General features: G+C 38.4%; 1 protein-coding gene across 9 annotated transcripts in view; it reads left to right on the top strand.

Moving 5' to 3' along the window:
* Nucleotides 1-24172, top strand: part of LOC139971577 (uncharacterized) — a 53784-nt gene that overhangs the window by 13548 nt on the left and 16064 nt on the right. For 4 of the 9 annotated variants that reach the window (XM_071978185.1, XM_071978179.1, XM_071978183.1 and 1 more), the window contains exons 4-18: nucleotides 526-693; nucleotides 6627-6779; nucleotides 7173-7325; nucleotides 8510-8662; nucleotides 8867-9019; nucleotides 10892-11029; nucleotides 12595-12789; nucleotides 14401-14595; nucleotides 16673-16828; nucleotides 16930-17115; nucleotides 18099-18200; nucleotides 20072-20221; nucleotides 20547-20708; nucleotides 21213-21353; nucleotides 23637-23738. In XM_071978185.1, coding sequence (XP_071834286.1) covers nucleotides 526-693; nucleotides 6627-6779; nucleotides 7173-7325; nucleotides 8510-8662; nucleotides 8867-9019; nucleotides 10892-11029; nucleotides 12595-12789; nucleotides 14401-14595; nucleotides 16673-16828; nucleotides 16930-17115; nucleotides 18099-18200; nucleotides 20072-20221; nucleotides 20547-20708; nucleotides 21213-21353; nucleotides 23637-23738 — 2307 coding nt within the window. The remainder of the gene's footprint in view (nucleotides 1-525; nucleotides 694-6626; nucleotides 6780-7172; nucleotides 7326-8509; nucleotides 8663-8866; nucleotides 9020-10891; nucleotides 11030-12594; nucleotides 12790-14400; nucleotides 14596-16672; nucleotides 16829-16929; nucleotides 17116-18098; nucleotides 18201-20071; nucleotides 20222-20546; nucleotides 20709-21212; nucleotides 21354-23636; nucleotides 23739-24172) is intronic. The other 5 variants (XM_071978187.1, XM_071978184.1, XM_071978182.1 and 2 more) reach the window with 2 other exon arrangements.

The raw sequence follows: 24172 nt of genomic DNA, 5'->3' as shown, positions 1-24172 counted from the left end.
GATTTAGGCAAAATCAGCTCGGGTGGAGGCTCCCTGGTGGCTGCTCCCTGGTCACATTAGTAAGCTGAATATTCGAAATATCGGAATCTCGTAAATTAAAAAGTTGTAGAAACCAATGAAATCGGTCAATCGGTCAAATAATTGCAAATAAATTGTCGGCCTGTGTTACACAAGGCGTTTATCATGTCCATTAAGATGCAGTTCAACATCATACATTTATATTCAACATAACCCCCTCCCTAGTTCCTTCTCTTTTCAAAAAACCTTACACTTTCATCTGTTTCTTGCGAAACTTAATCTAACCGTTGGAAAATTGAAAGTTCAGCCTTCCAACTAAATGCATGGGGTGCATGTGCATAGTATCCAAAATGCTAAAGTAGTCTATGATAAAATCACCCTTCTCCGCCACCCCCCCCCCCCCCAACAAATTATGAATTTGTGCTATTCAAGTGTTGTCGCCAACAGACCGCATGACTGTAGATTAGAGTACTATAGAGCGTGAATCGGTATATTTGCTTCGTAAAGTTTCAGATGATGATGATAGTACTACATGTGACTATGAGTGTGGACAAAATGGTAAACCTATTTGCGGGTCTGACGGGGTAACCTACGGGAACGGCTGTGAGATTAGGCGGGCTATCTGTGCAAATCCGGACCTTACTATAGCCCACAAAGGAGAATGTGTTCCCGATGGTAAGCAAGCTACTTGGGTGCCTTCCGACCCCCACCCCTCCACCCCAACCCCTTGAGTTTAGTCACTACTGGATGTCCCTATATACACCGTAATATTATTGATCTTTTTATCTGGCATTATGGTAAACCAACTTGAAACATATATGTTATCATGATGAGATACCTATATGGCCATGATTACTTATGTCGTCATAGTAAGATTTGTATGTCTTCATGCATGGTGAGATTCATTTTGCGGTCAAGGTAACATACTTATGTTGTATGCTATCATGATATATCCTCTAACAAATAGTAGCCTATACCTCCTTCTATTATGCTACTCGCCCACTTCCACGATGTTAAACACGATGTTTAACGAGCTCTGGTTGATCGTAGTCACTAAGAGAATCCAAGAAAGTCCTGTACATCTAATCTGTGCTACTAGTAAAGCACGAGTTCACCAAGAGTACAATACGAACTTTGTTCGAGCCTACCACGAGCATGCGCGTTTTGACTATGAGACAGCACGACTTTTAAACGACCTTAACACGACCTTAATACAAGCTTAGGGCGTGTTCTCTACGCGCTCAACACGACCACGGCCCGATCTATACGCTTTCGATACGTTCTCTGCGGACCCGGTCTTTCAACGGGCCAAAATTGGCGTACCGTTTGGTATATGTGACAAGCTGGCAGTTTAAGCCACAAAACAGTAGGCATACACTAGACAGCAACATGGCAGACCGACAGCTTACTGCTTACCTGCAATACAGAACTGCTGTAGTCACGGTCGTTACTGCCGTCACCTTGCTCACACGAAGACGGCGGGCGCAAGATCTTCGGGTACCTGATGGGGTGACGGTTCTGGTGCTTGCTCGGGTGCCAGCTCGGGTAACGGCTGGCATGTCTGCTCGGATGTCTGCTCGGATGCGTGCGGTCTCTTCCTTGGGCTCCTGCGTAACTGGGGAAGAAGCTTGCCCCTCCCCCGCGTCCCCTTCTCTTGGGTGGCATAGTTCTACTGATGCGGTGTGAATCTGCTCTTATGATGAAACTCGCTGAACACTTGCTGCACACTGGTGGTAGGGGCGACGAGAGTCTGGTTATTGACATATAGCCTATAAACGTCCGTACCACGTGACCATTTCCACGCCATTGAAATGAGCTCGTGATAATCACTTGTTGAGATCGTGATTATCATGACAGGCACGCACTAAGCTCGTAGTAAACTTGTAGTAAACTCGAGTTGAGGTCTAATCAAGGACGTGTGAAGGATGTATTATGCTCATTTATCAACGTACTGACCTCGTGTTTAGCTCGTACTAATCGTGTACATCGTGAATACCTCGTATTATGTACGTACCGAAAATCGTTCCACGAGGGGATCGCGTGCACTGCACGAGCAACACGTGTCAAACACGATGTATCACGAACACAGCACGATGTATCACGAACACAACAAGTGCATATTTAGCTGACACAGGACGTCGCCAAAAGTTTTGAGCATGTTTAAAAGCTTTTGGGCTGTTCGTATGGCAAGCCGTTTTAACATTTACCTCGCAATTCGACTTAAGTCGAATGCATTTCACTTGAGTGGAATTCAATTTCACTTAAGCAGAATACTATTTAACTTAAGTGGAATTCTATTTCACTTAAGTGGAATACCATTCCACTTAAGCTTAATTGTATTTTACTTAAGCTCAATTCATCAACTTGTCACAGCATTTTACTTAAGCTCAATTTTATTTCACTTAAGTGGAATTGCATTCCACTTAAGTGGAATTGTATTTCACTTAAGTGGAAATGCATTTCACTTAAGTGGAATTGTATTTTACTTAAGTGGAATACAATTCCACTTAAGTGGAATGTCCTTTCTATTTCACTTAAGTGGAATACACTTCCACTTAAGTGGAAATGCATTCCACTTAAGTGAAAGTAATTGGATAGTCTATTTCACTTAAGTGGAATGTGATTGGCTAGTCTATTCCACTTAAGTGGAATGTGATTGGCTAGTACATTCAACGCCAAAGTTTGCCATGCCTTTGCGCGCCATTATAAACAACTTGCCGCGATACGTGTACGTACGTACGTGGTGTCGATATGTGCACAATGAATATCGGCTGTCCATCGGGATCCAGCTAGTGTGTACGTACGTACCTGACCTGGTACCTGACGAATAACATTACCAAAATAAAGGCTTGGCAAATACATTACAAGTGGTTGGAGCTACAGCCGAAAACGCATTGACAAGGGCAAGAGAACGTATTACCTTTTTTTGGATTTTGGATGGAATCTTTTATTTCGTCAAAAGTTTCACTATATAAAAAGTTACGAATTCTGCCTATGTTACTTAAACAAGATGTAAGTCGCCTCTGTTGTGCATCATACTGATTGTTCCCCTGTGTAAGTGAGGAAACAACACTTCGAATTGTGTCTCTAACAACAACAATTATTTGATCGCATTCCAGCAATGTTAGATGTGAATGCCATAGCCATGATGTACACGTGCAACGAGGATCGACAACATCATCATATGTTATGAGCAATTGAATGCGTTACGACGAACATTACCCTAAATTGTATTTATATATAAGCCACATATCAACATTTCCACTTAAGTGGAATTGTATTTTACTTAAGCAGAATAGAATTCCACTTAAGTGAAATTGACGCCCAAAAGATATTATTCCACTTAAGTGAAATTGTATTCCACTTAAGTGGAATACAATTCTACTTAAGTGGAAATGCATTCCACTTAAGTGGAATTGTATTTCACTTAAGTGGAATTGTATTCCACTTAAGTGAAATAGATGGGCTATTTAGCTTAAGTGAAATGTTATTCCACTTAAGTGGAAATGTATTCCACTTAAGTGGAATGCATTTCCACTTAAGTGAAATACAATTCCACTTAGGTGGAATGCATTTCCACTTAAGTGAAATAGAAATGTCCATTTCCACTTAAGTGAAATTAAATTCTACTTAAGTGAAATTGAATTCCACTTAAGTGGAATACATTGTACTTAAGTGGAATAACATGTCACTTAAGTAGAATGTATTCCACTTAAGTGAAATGTACTCGACTTAAGTCTAATTGCGAGGTAAATGTTAAAACGGCTTGACGTTTTAACATTTACCTCGCAATTCGACTTAAGTCGAATACATGTCACTTGAGTGGAATTCAATTTCACTTAAGCAGAATACTATTTAACTTAAGTGGAATTATATTTCACTTAAGTGGAATACCATTCCACTTGAGCTTAATTGTATTTTACTTAAGCTCAATTCATCAACTTGTCACAGCATTTTACTTAAGCTCAATTTTATTTCACTTAAGTTGAATTGCATTCCACTTAAGTGGAATTGTATTTCACTTAAGTGGAAATGCATTTCACTTAAGTGAATTTGTATTCTACTTAAGTGGAATACAATTCCACTTAAGTGGAATGTCCTTTCTATTTCACTTAAGTGGAATACAATTCCACTTATGTGGAAATGCATTCCACTTAAGTGAAATGTGATTGGATAGTCTATTTCACTTAAGTGGAATGTGATTGGCTAGTCTATTCCACTTAAGTGGAATGTGATTGGCTAGTACATCCAACGCCAAACTTTGCCATGCCTTTGCGCGCCATTATAAACAACTTGCCGCGATACGTGTACGTACGTACGTGGTTTCGATATGTGCACAATGAATATCGGCTTTCCATCGGGATCCAGCTAGCACTTAACATCCGTGCAAGGTGTGTGTACGTACGTACCTGACCTGGTACCTGACGAATACCATTACCAAAATAAAGCCATAGCAAATAAATTACAAGTGGTTGGAGCTACAGCCAAAAACGCATTGACAAGGGCAAGAGAACGTATTACTTTCTTTGGATTTTGGGTTTTGGATGGAATCTTTTATTTCGTCAAAAGTTTCACTATCTAAAAAGTAACGGCCTATGTTACTTAAACAGGATGTAAGTCGCCTCTGTTGTGCATCATACTGATTTTTCCCCTGTGCAAGTGAGGAAACAACACTTCGAATTGTGTCTCTAACAACAACAATTATTTGATCGCATTCCAGCAATGTTAGTTGTGAATGATTAGCCATAGCCATGATGTACACGTGCAACGAGGATCGACTACATCATCATATGTGATGAGCAATTGAATGCGTTACGACGAACATTACCCTAAATTGTATTTATATATAAGCCACATACCAACATTTCCACTTAAGTGGAATTGTATTTTACTTAAGCAGAATAGAATTCCACATAAGTGAAATTGACGCCCAAAAGGTATTATTCCACTTAAGTGAAATTGTATTCCACTTAAGTGGAATACAATTCCACTTAAGTGGAAATGCATTCCACTTAAGAAGAATTGTATTTCACTTAAGTGGAATAGAATTTCACTAAAGTCGAATTGTATTCCACTTAAGTGAAATAGATGGGCTATTTAGCTTAAGTGGAATTGTATTTCACTTAAGTGGAAATGCATCCACTTAAGTGAAATACAATTCCATTTAAGTGGAATGCATTTCCACTTAAGTGAAATACAATTCCACTTAAGTGGAATGCATTTCCACTTAAGTGAAATAGAAATTTCCATTTCCACTTAAGTGAAATTGAATTCCACTTAAGTGGAATACATTTTACTTAAGTGGAATAACATTCCACTTAAGTAGAATGTATTCCACTTAAGTGAAATGTATTCGACTTAAGTCGAATTGCGAGGTAAATGTTAAAACGGCTTGCCATATGTTCGCCAACAAGCACGATCTGTTCAGGATGTGTCACGACGTATACCGTGCTTATCACGGGATTGGTACGTGCTGGGGGCTATATATATTATATGCCAAGAGCTCAGGAGCTATTTATACATCGTGTTCAACATCCTGAAAGTGGGCGAGTAGCATAAACAAACGACATCACTCTGCAATATCGTGCTATAGTGAATGTTGCTGAATGCGGTTTGCATATATAATGATCGCATAGACTGTATATTTGCGTCTCCTCTGATGGCCTTTGTGTTCGTACATATTGGATAGAAAGGGACTCAAGCCTAATTGATTACCTAGCATAAACAGGAACAAACCCGACTAAATTAACTTGGCACAAGCCCCACCATCCCCTCCCCGAGAGCAAGTGTGTTATCAAGAAACTAGTAATATGATAAAGTCGGCATCCGAGGTCCCTGAGAAAACGTTCTTAAAAAACTAAACAATGACGCAAATTAGAGAGATCTGTGACGTCACTTTTTACAAACTTCCTCTTATTTGGCAATTACGGATTTTATATTACTTGATTCAGTGAGAATGTTGAATGCGACCATACTATCCAGTGACCCGAGTTTTAACGAGTCGCTTCAATCGAAACATCCTTGCTGTTGCTAGGAGGCTACATATATATAGGCCTATACTGTTAGCGAAAGTCTTTGTTTTCGTTTTCGTTTTCATAAGATAAATTGCAGCTTATAGCAAATTTATGGCGTACATCTGCATCTTCTTATTACGTAATTATTTATATGCTAAGCTGCAGGATGTTTTGTATTCGATCAGCTCCTTTTCTATGATTTTCCTCATTGACCCCACGATGCCATACCGAAATAAATAAATAGCTTATCTATTCAAATCTTAACTTCAAGTGGTGGAATAAAAGTAGAAAATTTTACAATTTTGAACGTTGTTTTGCTCGAATATATTTTCCGTCAGGATCGTTATATACCCCGCCCATATATGAATATTGAAATTCTATGAACGTCATTGAATAATGAGGTAAATAATTTTCACTTTGCGCCGTCGTAAGCAACCAAGTACACCAATATGTAGCACCATGCTTTACTTGTGAACATTGTGTATGGCTGTGACACATCAATAAAGTATATATACACTCAAATAATCACCAAATAATAAAACTTTCCCTCCTTTCAAAATAATCATACAAATACCCATTTCATTAACCCATGAGGTGACGACAGGTGTAATGAACCTCGTACTTGTACCAAGGAATATTTCCCGATTTGTGGATCTGACGGAAGAACCTACAGTAACAAGTGTCTCTTCGATCTAGCTAAGCTCTGTGATGACTCTACCCTGACGATAGACCATTACAGCACGTGTGGTAAGTTAAATACGTATTACTAATATGTAACTGTAAAGTTGTAATAACACAAATTCAATTGGAGTTGCTGATGTTACACCTGGTTATCTACACATTTCATGCTGGCAGAAGAGGCTTTTAATCTTGTGATGGGGGCACACATTTCGAGAGAGAGCGGAACATTCCATTTTGGCAAACCCATTAAAATATCTTTGAAACAAATGGATTTACTAGTAAAATGGAGCTGTGAGTGTGGTGGGAGAGAGGGATAGAATGGCTAACCCAAATAAGGGACTTTTTCATCTTAATTTGTGGTAAACATTCAGTCGATAATATAATTAAACTCCTTTCGCTATTTGTATTTATTCATGATACATACAACAGATATATGAAATGCTTTATTGCACCAAACAGATGACGACAGGTGCAGGGAACCCCGCATTTGTACTTTGGAATATTTCCCGATTTGTGGATCAGATGGCACTACGTACAGTAACAAATGTATCTTTGACCAAGCTCAGGTCTGCGACAACCCTAGTTTGACCATTGACCATTACAGCACGTGTGGTAAGAAACAATTCACTTTTATACATCAAAATATCTCCCAGTTATCTTACATTTTGACAGTTCCTTTTAGTCCGTTTATGTTTTAATGTTAAGTTAGTATTTAGTCAACTGTGCCGTTGTTACTCATGAAAGGTTTTACATCTGACTTATAAGGAATTATTCTTTGTGCTTTATCGTAAATCATTTTTGCGTTCTTATAGACAACCAACTGTGTAAGTCACGCATTTGTACCTTGCAATACTAACCCGTCTGTGGCTTCGATAGTGAAATCTATAATGCATGTTTCTTTGATCTGGCCCGACGCTGTGTTGACCCTTACTTGACTACCGAAGAAGAACATGTTTAGCAGACTGAACCCCAACCCTTCCGTGCTAATTCTAACTCCAAAGTCCAAATTCAGCCAAGCTCAATCATAGTTGGACTTAATTGGACGAGATTGTTTTATATTTCGCATTACTAAACGCCAGGATATGCATTCTCGTGATTTCTCTGCTTAGGCCAGGTTTTCCTATGCATTGCAATTTTGGTTGGCATAGGGAGAGAATCTTATCTTTCATTTTTAAATTGGGCCGACCTCGTTGGCTGGGTATTTTCCTATTTTTCGGTACCTGTCACCGGGCCTCGGGTGGCTCTGCATTGTCCTAGTTACGACGCTGTCTGAGGGTCTTTCTCCAGATTTAAGACCAGCAACGTGGCCATTTGGGTGATTATCAGCCACACAAATACATTTGAGAGGAATTCAATTTAATTGGAATGTATTTGAAAGCCCCACGAGGCTGTAGCATTTTGAAATAATTCCAGCCCCTTACTTTTTACTATTTTGATTTTTATAACTTTATATACCTATTTTATTAGTCAAAGTTTAGACAAAAGGAAGCTCAAAGAATGCATAATATTTTAATTTAATACAGCGCTCTTGTATCATGCACTATGTGTGTTGCTTGGATCTATATACATTACACATGATACAACAAAATGGATTTATTAATACAATGGAGCTGTGAGGTGGGGTGTGGTGGGGTCGGGATCGGGAGAGGGATGGAATGGCTAACCTAAATGAGGAACTTTTTCATCTTAATTTGTGGTAAATATTCAGTCGATAAAATAATTATACTCCTTTTCCTATTTGTATTTATTCATGATACATACAAATGATATATGAAGTGTTTTATTGCACCAAACAGATGACGACAGGTGCAGGGAACCCCGCATTTGTACTTTGGAATATTTCCCGATTTGTGGATCAGATGGCACTACGTACAGTAACAAATGTATATTTGACCAAGCTCAGGTCTGCGACAACCCTAGTTTGACCATTGACCATTACAGCACGTGTGGTAAGAAACAATTCTTTTTTTTATACATCAAAATATATCCCAGTCATCTTACATATTTGACAGTTCCTTTTAGTCCGTCAATGTTTTAATGTTAAGTTAGTATTTAGTCATCTGTGCCGTTGTTACTCTTGAAAGGTTTTTACATCTGACTAATAAGGATTCATTCTTTGTGCTTTATCGTAAATCATTTTTGCGTTCTTATAGACGACCAACTGTGTAAGTCACGCATTTGTACCCTGCAATTCGATCCCGTCTGTGGCTCCGATGGTGAAATCTATAGTAATTCATGTTTCTTTAATCTGGCCCGACGCTGTGATGACCCTTTTTTGACTATCGCTGAATTCTCGGTTTGTGAAGGTAAGCCTATATCTACCGACAATATTCGCGGTACATGCACTGTATCTAGGTATCGTATGACCATTAATAGTGTCATTGACTTACACACTAAGCTAGGTTTTATAATCCCCATATGGCATATACATATACAGAGAGGTTTGAAATGGCATATCCTATAACTACCACATGATAGCTGGGCCTATAATGACAACTGCAAATTTCTATATCTTGACCGTTTAGATTTTGAGCTAGAAGAATAACATGTTAAGCAGACTGAACTCCAACCCTTTCGTCTGCTCGCTTGGAGTAATATTTACATTTACCGAAACAATATAAAAATGCTTTATAACACATTCAATACTCCTTAATTTCTCAAAATCATTGTACTTCGATTGATGCTCTTTCACCAAACAACAAAATCGAAAAATAGAAGAAACCAGTAACGATGATTGAAAATATGACTCAAGGCAATCAATACATTAGTAATGGCGTCGGCAGAAAAAAAAATCCAGACGATTTTAAATGACTGATTAACTGTCAAAAAAATAAGTCTGTTAACCAGTTTACAATTAAAGCAGTTAACCCGTTAACCGTAAACAATTATCCGCTCCCAAAGTGAAGTCCAAATTCAGCCAAGCTCAACCATGGTTGGAAGAGATTTGTTTATCTCTCCAAGTCCTAGTTATGCCGCTGTCTTATGGTCTTTCTCCAGATTTAAGACCAACAGCATGGCCATTTGACTAATTTTCAGCCACACAAATACATTTCAGAGGAATTTAATTTTATTGGAATGTAGTTGAAAGTCCCAATCCCCCCGTGAGGTTGTAGCATGTTGAACTAATTCTTGCCTTCATTTAACTGCTTTAAATTTTATACTTTGTATACTTATTTTATGGGTCAAATTCTTGACAAAGAAAGCTCAAAGAATGAACTCTATTTTAATAAAAAACAGCGCTCTTTTAAACATACACTATATGCGTTACTTGGATCAATATACATAACACATAAAAAAAACACAACCCGCATCTTCAAAGATTTTCTAGAGATGTTATAGCGTATTAGTTACAAATCGTGGGATTTAGAATTTGATACGGTAACATCGTTAAATTTGAAATTGAGACGAGTCCCGTCTATCTGATATGATTTTCATTAAGGAATATGAATTATTCAAGCAAGGTATTCTGATTACAAAACCTGGGAGAGATAGAAAGACGGAGAGCGAGGTGGAGAAAGAGAGATGGAGGGAAGGGGAAGGTGAGGGGGGGGGGGTTGTGAGGATATGTTACCCATCAATGTACCACATAATCATTATGCATGTGTCCAAACATGAATGCACAAAAACGTACAACATTATGCCTGAAACATTCTGGTTCCGTTCGTCCTAACAGCAAATGTATTTCCCTATCCATAACATGCCTTACCGTTCAAGCGTTATAGGCAGCATATTCTGTACAAAACGACGCAACAGCTTTAAACGATATCAAGTTTATTTGCCCCTCTTCATGCATTGATAAAAGGGCAATCATTGTGTGTTATGACAAATATCCACTTACCGTTTTTGTAATCATGAAAAGCGCCGGACCGCTTTGAAGGAAAAAGTTAACTATAAGGTTGTAAATTTAAAAAAAAAAGTGACCTCTTGTTGGAGAGAAAACATACAAAATACTGGAATTGTTGGTACAGGATGCAAAACAAGATCCATGTTGTCTGGAAGTCTGGAAGTCAACATGATTTAAAAATGAACCACTGGAGTCAACAATGTATTCAAGTTGATTACACCAAATATTTTATTTAATATGATAATCTGCTTTATTATATGATTTTTATCATTGAGTTTGCATGACGTCATTTTGTTGAAATGTGATTTTACTGTTTTTGTTTACGTATAACAAGATTTGCCGGAAGAGTGCCTTGATTGTAAATTGGTTGATGTCTTTTGTGCTGACGTAATTAGAAGCCAAACATGTGATTGCAAACCAGACCAGGTGTGTTGTGATGACTGCTGTGGCGGGAAATCCTGCAAGTCTGTAGGTAAGTAAACAAATGGATAAACGAAAAGAGCTCTGCTACTTTTAAGTCCTATACTTCCTACAAATGAAGAGATACGAAGGTTCTTGAAGTAAAGTTTATATGAATGAATATATTAGCATATCTGTTCAAAAACCACGTCCTGATGAAATGGCAGATTTCATCGCTAATGAATAAATTAAATGTTTGCAGAATTTATAACATTATCTGACAAAAACAGACCGAGCGACAACATGAGGTCAGATGGTTAGATGTTTAATTATTCGAACTCAAACATTGCAGATCATGTGTTGTGTCTGCATGTTCTTATAAAATACACTGTACAATGTAGATCACTAACCAACCTTTAACCAGGAAATACCCTGTTGTGATCGAGCTAATAGTCAGAAGTTAACATGTCTATTCCCTTTCACAAGAGACTCGTTATGCTTCCATTGACGTCATACCGTCATGATCACGAGGTAACAATATCAATGTAAAGAGATTTGGGTTGAAAGTGGATCAATTTGTTGGTTTTCGTGCCCAGGCGCCATCTTACGTGACTTCATCTTAAAATCAAAACTACAGAACGAAATGTTTCCCCGAAAGGTAATTAGGGCGGTATCGAAGAACTTAGCATGCATGGACACCGGAAGTGTGACCCAATTAACTCGCATATGACATTGGAAGGGTCCTAGCTGTACCGCTGGTAATATTTGTCACAGGGGTTCTACTCGTGATGTATAAAGTTGGCATGTAATATACATTTTTGAGTAGTGAAATGAGAAATTGATTTCAGAATACATAAAATATAAATGTGTTCCTTATACGTCATCTGCCACACAAGAAGTGATTTACGTTATAGATATATTTCCAGTTTGTTTTTATTTAAAGCCAAATTAAGTTACCCCTCTCAACATAATGGACTAAGCTACAACGCTGCAGATCATTTTTGTATCAAACACAACATATTTTAACATTTATAGACATGTTAACTGCATAATATTATTAACATTTACTACTTTTATGGTACCAAAAACAATTTAAATCCTCTTTTGATGATTTGGTTTTCTTGTTGAATGTTTCTTCTAACATTGACAAACAGTGGAGACCCTACGATTTTAGTAACTGTAGAGAAACGACGATCTGTCCGTTGCTTGTCGAAAGATTTGTGCCAACGAAATCTTCGGCTTTGAGTACAGCCTTCCTGCTTGTTGCCGTGTCGGACGAATCTAACCGTAATATAGATATTACCGACTTTGCGATCCGTCTTATAGTCATTGCATCCTAAGCCTTTTCACAAATTTGCAAGTTCGGTAAAGTGTGACTGCATAGCTTGTCTTTTATGGGAAACCAAAAAGCACTCTGAACTTGCAGACGATCGTTTTGTCCACGAAACAGGTAGTACAAGCAAGTACAACATTATACGGTATTGTTTACAGTTAATAGCGGAAGATGTGGACCTCTTTGTCTATCCTGTTTCGCATGAATCTTTAGGTGAGTAGAAGTATTTGCTGAAACTATTACCATCTTAAAATTGCGGCAAAACCGTTTCTTTTACCGTCCGCTTTTTAATATCCTCTCTCCAGATCCCTGTCGTGATATTTTCTGCGACATTCCCAACTGTCCAAAAGGACAAGTAGTTGACTACGACGGACCGGGTTGCTGTCCCGGGTGTAAATTAGACTGCTCTGCTGTCCTTTGTCTTGTACCAGACTGCCCTGTTGGTTCAGAGATAGTAATACCAGACGGTAGTTGTTGCGGGGAATGCAGTCCAGTTAAAGGTACAGACATTGTGTAATATGGAATGATCACGGTACATAAACATTAGGCCTGGAAAAATAACTGTGTAATACAAAATTTTGTTGTGTGGGCCTCTCCCCCACTGTCTACATCACAGTTAACCACCATATATTGGCTGTGGCGTAGCTAGAGTGGAAAGGGCATGAGTTAAAGTGCCCCCATTGGACGAAGCGGGACGACGAAAAAATTGAACCTGAGCAGCTATAGTATGGGCTACTTGATACTGGATAAGCATAAAACGAGAATTCTTTGAACAAGTTAACTTTGATTCAGTAATTGACACTTCTAATGAAAGTTTCGGCGTGCGTCGTATGGAAATCGATTGTCGTATTTAATAGAAACAAATCTCCATTTGGGTCAATACAGAGATATGAGATATCTGCGTTTACCTACCAACACGTACGGTACTTCTATATATTAGTATATCGTTAACATATACAGGGCCGTAATGGGAGCATATGAACAAGTGCCTCCTCCTTTCCCTTCTCCTAAATTTTCTTCCAAACGTCATATTCAAAAATGTAGTTAAAATGATGCAAAGGAAAGCGCCATCTTGAATCTAAGCTCCCCCTACCGAAACATAATTTATTTCCTCTACTTAGACCCATCCCAAGACGGGCGTCAGCAAAATTTGATGTCTCCCCCACCCTCTAAAATTCGACTTCCTAACAGAGGGTAGAGCCCATGGTGCCATGAAAAGTCATCTAGATATAAGTCATCTAGATATAAGCGTTCCCCGACTGGTGATAGCACAACTTTACACTAAGGCCAATTACCGAAACAAACTTTTCCCAAACCTGTTCCCAGAACGGACGTCAATAACAGATTCCCCTCCTCCTTAAAAAGTCAAATTCGTAACATAAGGTAGGGCAAATATAGTTTCTTGAAGGTCATATCAATACAAACGTTAATTAAACGGAAATACCCTGATTTAACAATAAAACTTTGTCCTTATAAAACTTGTAAGGCTTTGTCCTTTCACACCACGAGGGCTGGCTACGCTCCTGTCTATTGGTGTAGTATTGGCATCAAAGCAGCAAATATACATGGCTTTGTTTGTTTTAATTATTATTCTATTTTTAATTATTATTATTATAAATATTAAGACTTCATAGAATGAAGATAAGGAGTAGCATGTGTCTGTATATTCAGAACGTCCGCGAATATGATTGTAGCGCCATAAGCTGTATAAACCCAAATTGCGGGGAAGGTTTTGAAACATTCACATCCGCAAGACAATGTTGTTCCAGGTATAGACGGTAGGGTAGGTTCAGTAACTGATAAACAATCGATTTTCAAAATGAAACAAAACTGTTAGCCAAACTGAGTCTACAATCCTTACATCGCAATTCCATTGTAATTCCATCAGTTAATTCAGCTTAAACAGTTTACAGCTCTAACACTGGTGTCATCTAAATGGGTCTGGGCTACACTTAGAGATCTCTAGTTAGACTAACTTATATCCAAACATCTGTGACATTCACCCAGCCAATATTTCATAGATTCACAACCAACCCCAAAAAGACAACTAGTTACTTTATTGACATTACTATAGATACTGAAAACAGTCATGAATATTTAATTTTCCGAAGATCCTTGTCGAGATGTTGAGTGTCCTCAGATCAAGTGTGCACCAGGATACACCACAGTCTTTGAAGGAGATGACTGTTGTCCCACCTGTGGCCTCGACTGCTCGACTACTGCATGCATTCAGGTGATTTGCCCAGAAGGTTCGGAAACCTATCAACCGAAGGATAACTGCTGTCCCCAGTGCAGACCAACAACAGGTAGGAATTTACCTTTTAAGTTCAGACAATGTGCTGACATTAGAGTTCTACTAGCCAATCTTGACTGAGTGTATAAAGAGGTCGTGATACGTATATACTGCGCGAATAAGGAGGTTTACTTATGATATGTAGGTAGGGGTAAAATATGTGATCATTCAATTGGCAGCAATGGTCACTTTACTGAGAGCAACACATTCAGCCATTCCGAATGTGGTATGACCGTTTGCGCTCCTTCGCACAATTGCCTCTTTACCGACTGGGTCTACATTCCTGATATACCACGAAAATATAGCAAGCTCGTCGGAGAGGAAGCTTTGTGGTGGGTTCGGGATGGGGTGGGTTGGTGTTGGGGGGGTGGTAGCGAATCATATAGCGGAAAGTAAACATTTATTGACATTTCATTCAGCACATGCGGCACATATGGAGATGTTTCTAAATTTCCCTAGATCTCCTGACGATACAGTATACCAGTTTTAAGTTAGATCTAACATTCCAACCTTTATCAATATGCACATAAACCCAAAATGTTTCAAAGTTCAGTTCTTCATGATCTACAAGTCTAAAGTTCCTTGGAGCTTGGTTTACTTTGGTTGTTAGTTGAAATAAGGCATGGTTTATGTGTATTTTGTATTTTGGTTTTTATTGATATAGTTTCAAAGCCCACGTCAGGAAGAATATCATGTTACAACATAACACCATGATCCAATAACACCATGATCCAATATCAAAATCAGTATGTGATGCTTGGTGCTTCCATATTACTGTATCAAAATTAGAATCAGTATGTTACAACCTTACATCAGCATTCACGAATAAAAGTAATATGTTATATTTAGATATCAGTATTTCAGAAAATAGTATCAGCATATTAATTTCGCGATATCAACATGTCACGGATTATTTCTACACTTGTCACATTGATTTTCTTCTCTAAAACAGTACTAATAATAAACTACCCTATCAATATATTACGCATCATGAGACTACGAAACTTCTCTAATGACATTCGAAAATACTATTCATTCGTTGGGAAATTAGGAAATCCTATAATTCGTTCGTACGAAGTTTATGACTAAGTTCCCCGTTTCTGCAAAAGTTCAAACTAACCGATGCTATGGAACACTGCCATAGTAATAGGCATTCTTACATTTAACCTCATTTGCATATCCCTATATAGCCTATTAAACATTAAATGTGTGGTAAATCCGTGGCAAGAAAAGACGCAGACAAGGATATGTTTTGAAACCGCTCTTTACCAATCAGCTTGAACAAAATAGGACAAAGGTGTTACAAATCGTGCAGTTGCGTCCACGTTCGTAGCAATCATGGATGTCGAAGAATTTCCTGAAACTCAATGCCGACAAAACCGAAGTTATTGCGATTGGGTTCAGAGCCCAACTGGTTCAATCTGCCCTCTGTAACTGTTGCTGGTGTGGACGTTCCCGTCCAAACAAACCCTGGGAGTTATATTCGACTATGGTATGACAGTGAGTGCACATGTCGCAAATGTCATCAGATCTGCTAATGCTTGCTACTTATGCAGCCAAGCCAGCCGTGCACACTCTAGTTACTCCAAGTTGGACTATTGCAACGTCCTCTTGATTGGTATCATAAATCACTCATAACCAGACTTCAAAATGTTCAACGCCCCTCTATTCGCATCATTGTCAGTTGTAAGAAGTACGACTCTATCAGACGGAAGCATTGGTAAGAACAGATGGCCAAACTGCCGAAGGGAACTTAAATCGTACAATACCTAGATTGATCAATGTACATGCTAATCTGGTAGGGTGCTCAGGACGAAGACATTAAGGGCAAGCATACATGTTAAGTGAAGGATTGTGGTCCTGTCTTTCTCTCGGGCCTAATTGAAATCTTTCTCTAGAAGTGGCCTGCGGGCCACCTATTTAGAACCTCTGGTCAGGATAGTGTCAAACTTTGACGTAAACTCTCTTCTATAGATCGTGGGTTTTCTTCAAAATGTTATACCCCAATACACTGATTGATTGATGCGGTCATAATTGACGTATTCATCCTGAGTGATTGAGTACCGACACTACGCCCTCTCTATCTCCAGTTTGCCAGCTACCATTAGAAGTCGGTCCTTGTGAGGCTTTGTTCCAGAGGTGGGGGTTTGGGGATGGTGAATGTGTGCAGTTCACCTATGGTGGTTGCCTGGGAAATGGAAACAACTTCCTCAGTCAAGCTGATTGTGAGGCTGCGTGTGACTCAAGTAAGTTTATATGTCGTCTGTTTGGTTGGTCAATAAGTTAAGTACAATCTTTCTCTCTTTCTGTCTTCTTTGTTTTAATTTACATTACTTTGTTTCATTAGATCCATGTGAAAACATCGTTTGTGATATACCACTATGTCTTGTGGGCTACACGGTAGATGTTGGTGGTCCAGGGTGTTGTCCAACTTGCAAACTCGATTGCTCGACTGTGTTATGCGCTATACCGGATTGTCCTATCCCAGCCGTGCGAGAAGATGAGTGTTGTCCTGTGTGTGATAATGTTATAGGTAGATAAAAAGTGTTTATACATGACTGCATGACGTACGGTGCGTATATGACCTCCCCATATTAATGATATACGGAGGATATACATATTCAAAATTTCAGCAAAAAGACAAACCTTTACAAGAAATTCCAACATTTGAGATAATAATTTGTGTGAAAATAATGGAGTGAACCAGTCGAAGTTTCGAATTTCTGGATATATTAAATTTCAATGGAATGGCTCCCCATAACAGCTTAAAGATGACACTTCTTAATCAAAAGGGCCCGATTTTGAGGATTTTCATTCAATCATTATCAATTCACCACCTTCACCACCTTCCTTCTATTTGAATTTCAAATGATCTTGTTCTTTCTCTCGTTATGTACATTAACACCTATGAGTCATCTACTGTCCAGTTCATATCCATATTTCAGTTTCACCGTTCACAGTTGTTGCTACGATATTAAATTCACAACTATATTTGCAAGTATATTTCAAAAACTATATCTTAGCACCTATAGCACACATAAAGGTTACAAGAAAATATTTTTAAGATAAACACTGCACTAAAAAAAAGTCTCCTCTTGTGATATGTTTATTCACCGTCATCACTCATATATTCTTAAACTTGTTGATCGCGTTATTCTGTCAGACAACCAAAACCACCTATCTCTACTAGGGGCGGGATGGGATGGGAGGGGACGGGGGTGTGATGTTATGTCGTCCAGGCAAGGGGTCTTGAGAAAATCTTGATAGAATGGATCTTTATGTAGATGCAGAATGGTGCTATATTTTAACTTTTGAAACAGCCTTTGACAATATTCGACTGTTTAGAATGTAAGGCATATATATACACATTTATTACATATATATATATATATATATATATATATATAAATATATATATATATATATATAAATATATATATATATATATATATATATATATATACTGTACGCTTAGAATCATTTTCATCAAATTCTCTGACCTTGATCCTCGTCCAGGGATTGACTGCAGTTTAGTTCGTTGTGCCTTTCCTGATTGCCCTGTCGGTTACGAAACCTATACACCGGATGGTGAATGTTGCCTTGACTGTAGGCCACTCGGTAAGTCAATATGTTGCAAACTGATGCCAGATTTTGTCAAACCAGATAGTCATATTTGATCAAAGCGACACAACTGAATGGTTCCAGGTGATTTACAAGGCTGCAGGGTGTGCAAAGGACATGAACAACAAAGTTACTTTTTGAAGCAGACTGCAAACATTCGATCTGGTTGTGATGACTACTATCACTATTTTGTAATGAGTCGGACATGTTGTACATTGAGGATTTGAACACATTTGACGTAGGAAGTACAGCAAGACGCATCTAAAGGTGACATGAATGTAATCACAGTGAAAGATGTTGACAACCAACTTCCACTGATGTGCATCCACTGTTATACATGTTTATACTAAACATCAGATATATCCAAGTTCACCATCTTGAGATTTATTTACGAGATGCTCACTATTTGATCATTGGTGACTCCAACTGACTTTGACCTTCAGCAAAAACAATAGTGTTCTGGTACTAATTTTGGTTCACCTAATCTGAGGTCAAAGCTTTCATTCTTTAGATATCATGTTTACATACTTTTGACATATGGACCTCAGCTGAACCCAAATCACATCTGACTTTCACATAGAATACAGATAAAAGAAGTATTGAAAAGCATCCCCTCCTGAGTTTACAAGTTTTGGGGACTTTGCGTCTACTAATCTAACATTACCTCAACTAAAAGCAATAGAGCACAACTACCAAGCATACTGCATCCATATGCCAACTATGAAGACTTACAAGCTTCCCTCCTTGAGTAATTGTGTTCACAAGCTAGGTGTCACAAGAACACATGCACACATGTGTCATAATACTAACCGCGACTGTCAGTTCCATGTGAACCACGTGGTCCGTCTTCCATATTATCATGCCTTGTACTTACGATACGTTCCCACAAAGACGGAAGTATCCAAACATAAGCACACAAACCTATGTAGAACGATTGACTGAACTAACGAGACTACTCTTAACAGTTCCACCCATATTTCCGCGCACATTTTAAGAGAATGTGGATATCGCTTTTCTAGGAAGCGTATAGAGAAAGGCGTGTTGTTGTCTACAATCTGAAAGTTACCATCTTGACGAGATAATATTGTACACGGGTAAAATCGCTATCTCCAGAGAAAGAAGGTGAGTGCCCAGTTAGACAACTCAGACCGTGCGTCTTAGATAGTCCTGACTTCTTAGCACCCGGATGTGAAACTGACAGTGATTGTAAAGGAGATCAGAAATGTTGTCCTGGTGTTTGCAAGCCAATTTGTCAAGATCCTGTATGTCATGTTATGGAGCTTTTACCTTGACGCGACCCTACCTTCTATTAATGGTGGGGTGGCGGGGGGGGGGGTAGGGGTGGAGAGAGAAGAAGAGATAGGCAGGCCAAAAAAAGTGACGTAATGGTCTTCCTCATAATAATTATAATTATTACTATCATTATTCTTGTTATTATTACATCCATTAATTATTAGCAACGATAATGAAGAATATAGTACAAGATGTCAAAATCCGTTTTTATACTCAACATAAAGTATAACTTATAGCATTATTTTTTACCTTTGGTCACTATTGGGCAGTCATTTTGCCGAATACTTCCATTATATTCTAATAATTATTCGTCCAGTCATTTCCTTCAGTTAGTAAGACGATATATGCACACAAAATGAAGCATATTGAAAAAAAATATATATATAGAATGTTTTTTCAACATTTGAAACTCGAAATGTATTTAATATACCCGAAGACAGAATATAAAATATGACTCATGCTGAGTCAATCGATCTACCACATATTAACAAATAACATCTGTCATCTGTTTAAAATTGAGTCTTTTGTGCAAATGTGAAAGCCATAAATTATAAAATTATTTTTTGCTCTTACAGGTGGCTGTACTGACACAATTTTTAACTGCTTCGTCCGTCCCTGTCAATTTGCAACATGTGCAGCTCACCCAGAAGCTACATGTGAAGACAACTACTGCGGCGGTTGCTTCGCGGATTGGTTTATCGGTGACAAGAAGGTGGACTGTGATAGTAAGTAGGTTTGGAAGCAGGAAGCTTAGGTCTGATCTATACGGAATGATCAATAATTAAATATATAGCGTGACAAACATTTTAATTGTATGGTATTCCAGGAGGATGCTTCTTTTAAAAAATTGAAAACATTTATTTTAAAACTCATGAAGGAAGTTTAGGTTCGGCTATAATGATCAACCTTTGTTGCATTTTTAAAGGGTTCCCAATTTCATGAGAATGGGAGGGTAAAGTTATCTACTTACGGGACTGTCATCATCGCCGTTGTCACGTTCTCTGTATCTATATATGATAGTATTGATTGTTTTTCGCTCTTTATTAACAGTTCCTATCTGTGAGCTTCCTGTCGAGCCTGGGCCGTGCAGAGGTGCATTTCAGAGATGGCGTTTTAATCCTAAATCGGGCGTATGTGAGGAATTTACTTACGGTGGTTGCCTAGGAAACGCAAACAACTTCGAGACTGAGAGTGATTGCACCGATGAGTGTGGTAAGTATTTGTGATGACGTCTTGCATTTATTGTAAATGGCAGACTATGTTTGATACTCCTACACCCCCTCCCTTCTCCCAGTCGGCGCGAATTATGCAACAACAATAATAATATATCAGGAAATCGATATATCTTAAAAAATTCTTTTCATATTAAAATAGATTACAGTAATATTCACTTGTAACGCGGCGCTTAATGTTCGTATATAAGCACCCGAACAACGGAAAACTGACGGTAATTACTATCAAATTTTAATAGATCAATGTAAATTTTGGTTTGAGCTGGGTGCATCTCATTGTTTTTATATTACAAGTTCTGCGTTCTACCAACTGAGCTATGAGCTCTTAGTTGATGAGGATGCTTCATTGCTGTTTCCTGAAATGGTTTTCACTAACCATTTTCACATGAAACTTGTTTTTCAAAATATACACATATTTTAAATTACATTTCGTTATCTCTTATGTTTGCAAAAGACAAACAAATCATGTTATCTTCCATAACAGGGTGTATAACTGCCCACTGCTTTGTCCGTCCCTGCCAGTTTGCAACATGTGCAGCTTACCCAGAAGCTACCTGTGTAGACAACTACTGCGGCGGTTGTTTCACGGATTGGTTTATTGGTGACACGGAGGTGGATTGTGATAGTAAGTAGGTTTGGAAGCAGGATAGCTTTGGTCTGATCTATAAGAAGTGATCAATAATTAAATATATAGCGTGACAAACATTTAATTTTATGGTATTCCAGAAAGATGCTTCTTTTCAAATATTGAATATTTCTATTTCCAAAAATCGTGAAGGAAGTTTGGGTTCAGCTATATTTATCAACCGTTGTTGCATTTTTAAATGTTCCCAGTTTCATGAGAATGGGATGGTAGAAGTATCCGCTTAAAGGACTTTCATTATCATTACCATCATCATCGTCGTCGCCGTCGCGCTCTCTATATATCTATATCATATTAATTCATTGCCTCTATTTTTTGGCTCCTTTACAGTTCCCACTGTTGATAATCAATTAGTAAGGCGGCGCTTCATGTTCTTATATAAGATGTCTTGCATTAATTGGCAATGACAGATTATTTTAGATACTCCCTATGCCCCGCCCACCCCCCCCCCCCCACCACCTTCCCAGTCGGTGCGAACTTTGCAACAACAATAATAGATCATAAGAAACTTTATATACAGTTAAACTTTCTTATATTAAATGGATCGTAGTTATAATCACTGGTCAAGTGGCTTATATAATTACACGAAAACGAAAAACTGACGGCTATTATTCAAATTTTTTAAAAGAGCAATGGAAAGTTTGTTTTGAACTGAAGTTCATTTCACGTTCTCATATAGCAAGGTCTGCGCTCTACCAACTGAGCTATCAAGCCCTTAGCTGTGACAAAGCAACATTGCTGTTTCTTTGAAATGCGTTTCGCTAGCCATTTTCAACTGTAAACTTCTTTTTGTAATATATGTATTTTGAATTACATTTCGTTTATAGTGTTTGCGCCCCTAATGTAAATTTGGAATATTTGTTATTATTTGAGCACTTAAAAGTACATTGTCTGACCTTGATTCTCCGTCCAGGGATTGACTGCCGTTTAGTGCGTTGTGCCTTTCCTAATTGTCTTTCCTTTGCCACACGCTGCTACGTTTAGTCGCTACGAGTCCATCGTATAGTACCCGATGACATTCTCTTTTACATTCTTCCTGCCCACACTATCTTAAAGTGCGTATTGGTGGTAGTGTAATGTCATTATGTGTGGCCGCTCCTTTTCGTTCGTTGCCTTTCAAAATTGATCATCTTGTGAAGTTATCACTTTTTCAAAGGATACACACGAAGTTCTGGTTTAGAATAAAATCCATATCCACAAGCCTTCTCGCATCCAACGGTCATCCTCGGAAACTTCTGCTCTCACAACTCGTAGATTAAAACAAGCGAGCCGGGGAGCAACCTTTATGCCATGTCTCGCTTTTGTTGTGGAACAAGTTACCATCAGAAACACGAAGCCTTACCTCTATCAGCACTTTCAAATCATCGTTAGAAACGTTTAATTTCAAACAAACCTATGGTTAAGTGTATTCAATTGTATGTTAACTTATATTTTGTATATGTCTTGTTGAGCACAATGAACCCCGGGATTTTGCGCTATATTAGCACCGGTGTAGTAATAACAATAATAAAATCAATACATCTGAAACCAATGATGTAACAACAGGTACTATGTGAAACTATGCTAGCGCAGTTAAACACTGTTCATCAACCGATAGGATTATCACTTATACGTCAAACTGAACTTGCTACTAGACTGTTCATTGGTCTATGACCTTACCCATGCAACCTTTGGCAATACCGAAGTAAAATGCATAAGCGGTGCTACCCTTTCACCAAATGATGTTTCCAGGTTGAAACCCAATGGAAACGATACTCGTTACCTTTGATGAGGTTGTTACCTCAGTACAACTATCAAACACCAGCCCCAGTATAGTTATCTTCGGACCCTGCCCCAGATTAGACCAGCATACCCGAACATTGGACCACCTGGAGGCCAGCCTAAAGATAACCCGACGACTAGATTGGAGTGGAGTATATACAAACATCAGCCTCTATGAAATATGCCGATGGTAAAGCAGACAGAAGCCTGTTCAAGGATAATGTGTACCTCAACCACGAAGGTACCGAACGACTCATCGACCGATTACAAATTCTGCGCTATACCAACTAAGCTATCAGCCCTAAGTTGTTCAGTGACAATGCTACATTGCTCTTTCTTTATAATACGTTTCGCTAGCCTTTTTTCATCTGTAAACTTTTATTTCCCTCATTTATATTTTTAATTACATTTCGTTTGTGATGTTTGCGCCCCTGATGTAAATTAGGTATTTGCTATTATCTGAGCACTTAAAAGTAAATTCTCTGACCTTGATCCTCCATCCAGGGATTGACTGCAGTCTAGCGCGTTGTGCCTTTCCTGATTGTCCCGTCGATTACGAAACCTATATCCCGGATGGTGCATGCTGCCCTGACTGTAGGCCAATCGGTAAGTCAATATGTTGCACACTGATGCAAGATTGTTTCAAACCAGCATTTCTAGTGGTCTGTGAAACAGTACAAATTAAGGAAACACATAACGGTATACATGTTTTATTATTCCTATTTCCTATGCACGCAGTTTAACGACAATAATGATCTAGCAGTCGCGTATATTCATTTTGAAATATCAAATTAAAATTTTGAAATATATTGAAACATCAGCTGGGGATTCAATGTATCACTTTGCAGACTGTTCATCCGATTCTCATAACTTTATCAGTCAAACCTAGTAAAGGTGAAGAACCGTTGGTCAGTTTAAGTCAATTTGTGTGATGATATATTACCATGTCTTACACTTACGATCAGTTTCCACTAAGACGGAAGTAGCCTACAAACAGTTATAACATAAGCACACAAACCTATAACGGTTGATTGGACTAA

The sequence above is a fragment of the Apostichopus japonicus genome, chromosome 8 (genome assembly GCF_037975245.1).
Source record: "Apostichopus japonicus isolate 1M-3 chromosome 8, ASM3797524v1, whole genome shotgun sequence".
In the NCBI taxonomy this organism is placed as follows: Eukaryota; Metazoa; Echinodermata; class Holothuroidea; order Aspidochirotida; family Stichopodidae; genus Apostichopus; species Apostichopus japonicus.
This window is presented reverse-complemented; position numbering and strand designations above follow the sequence as displayed.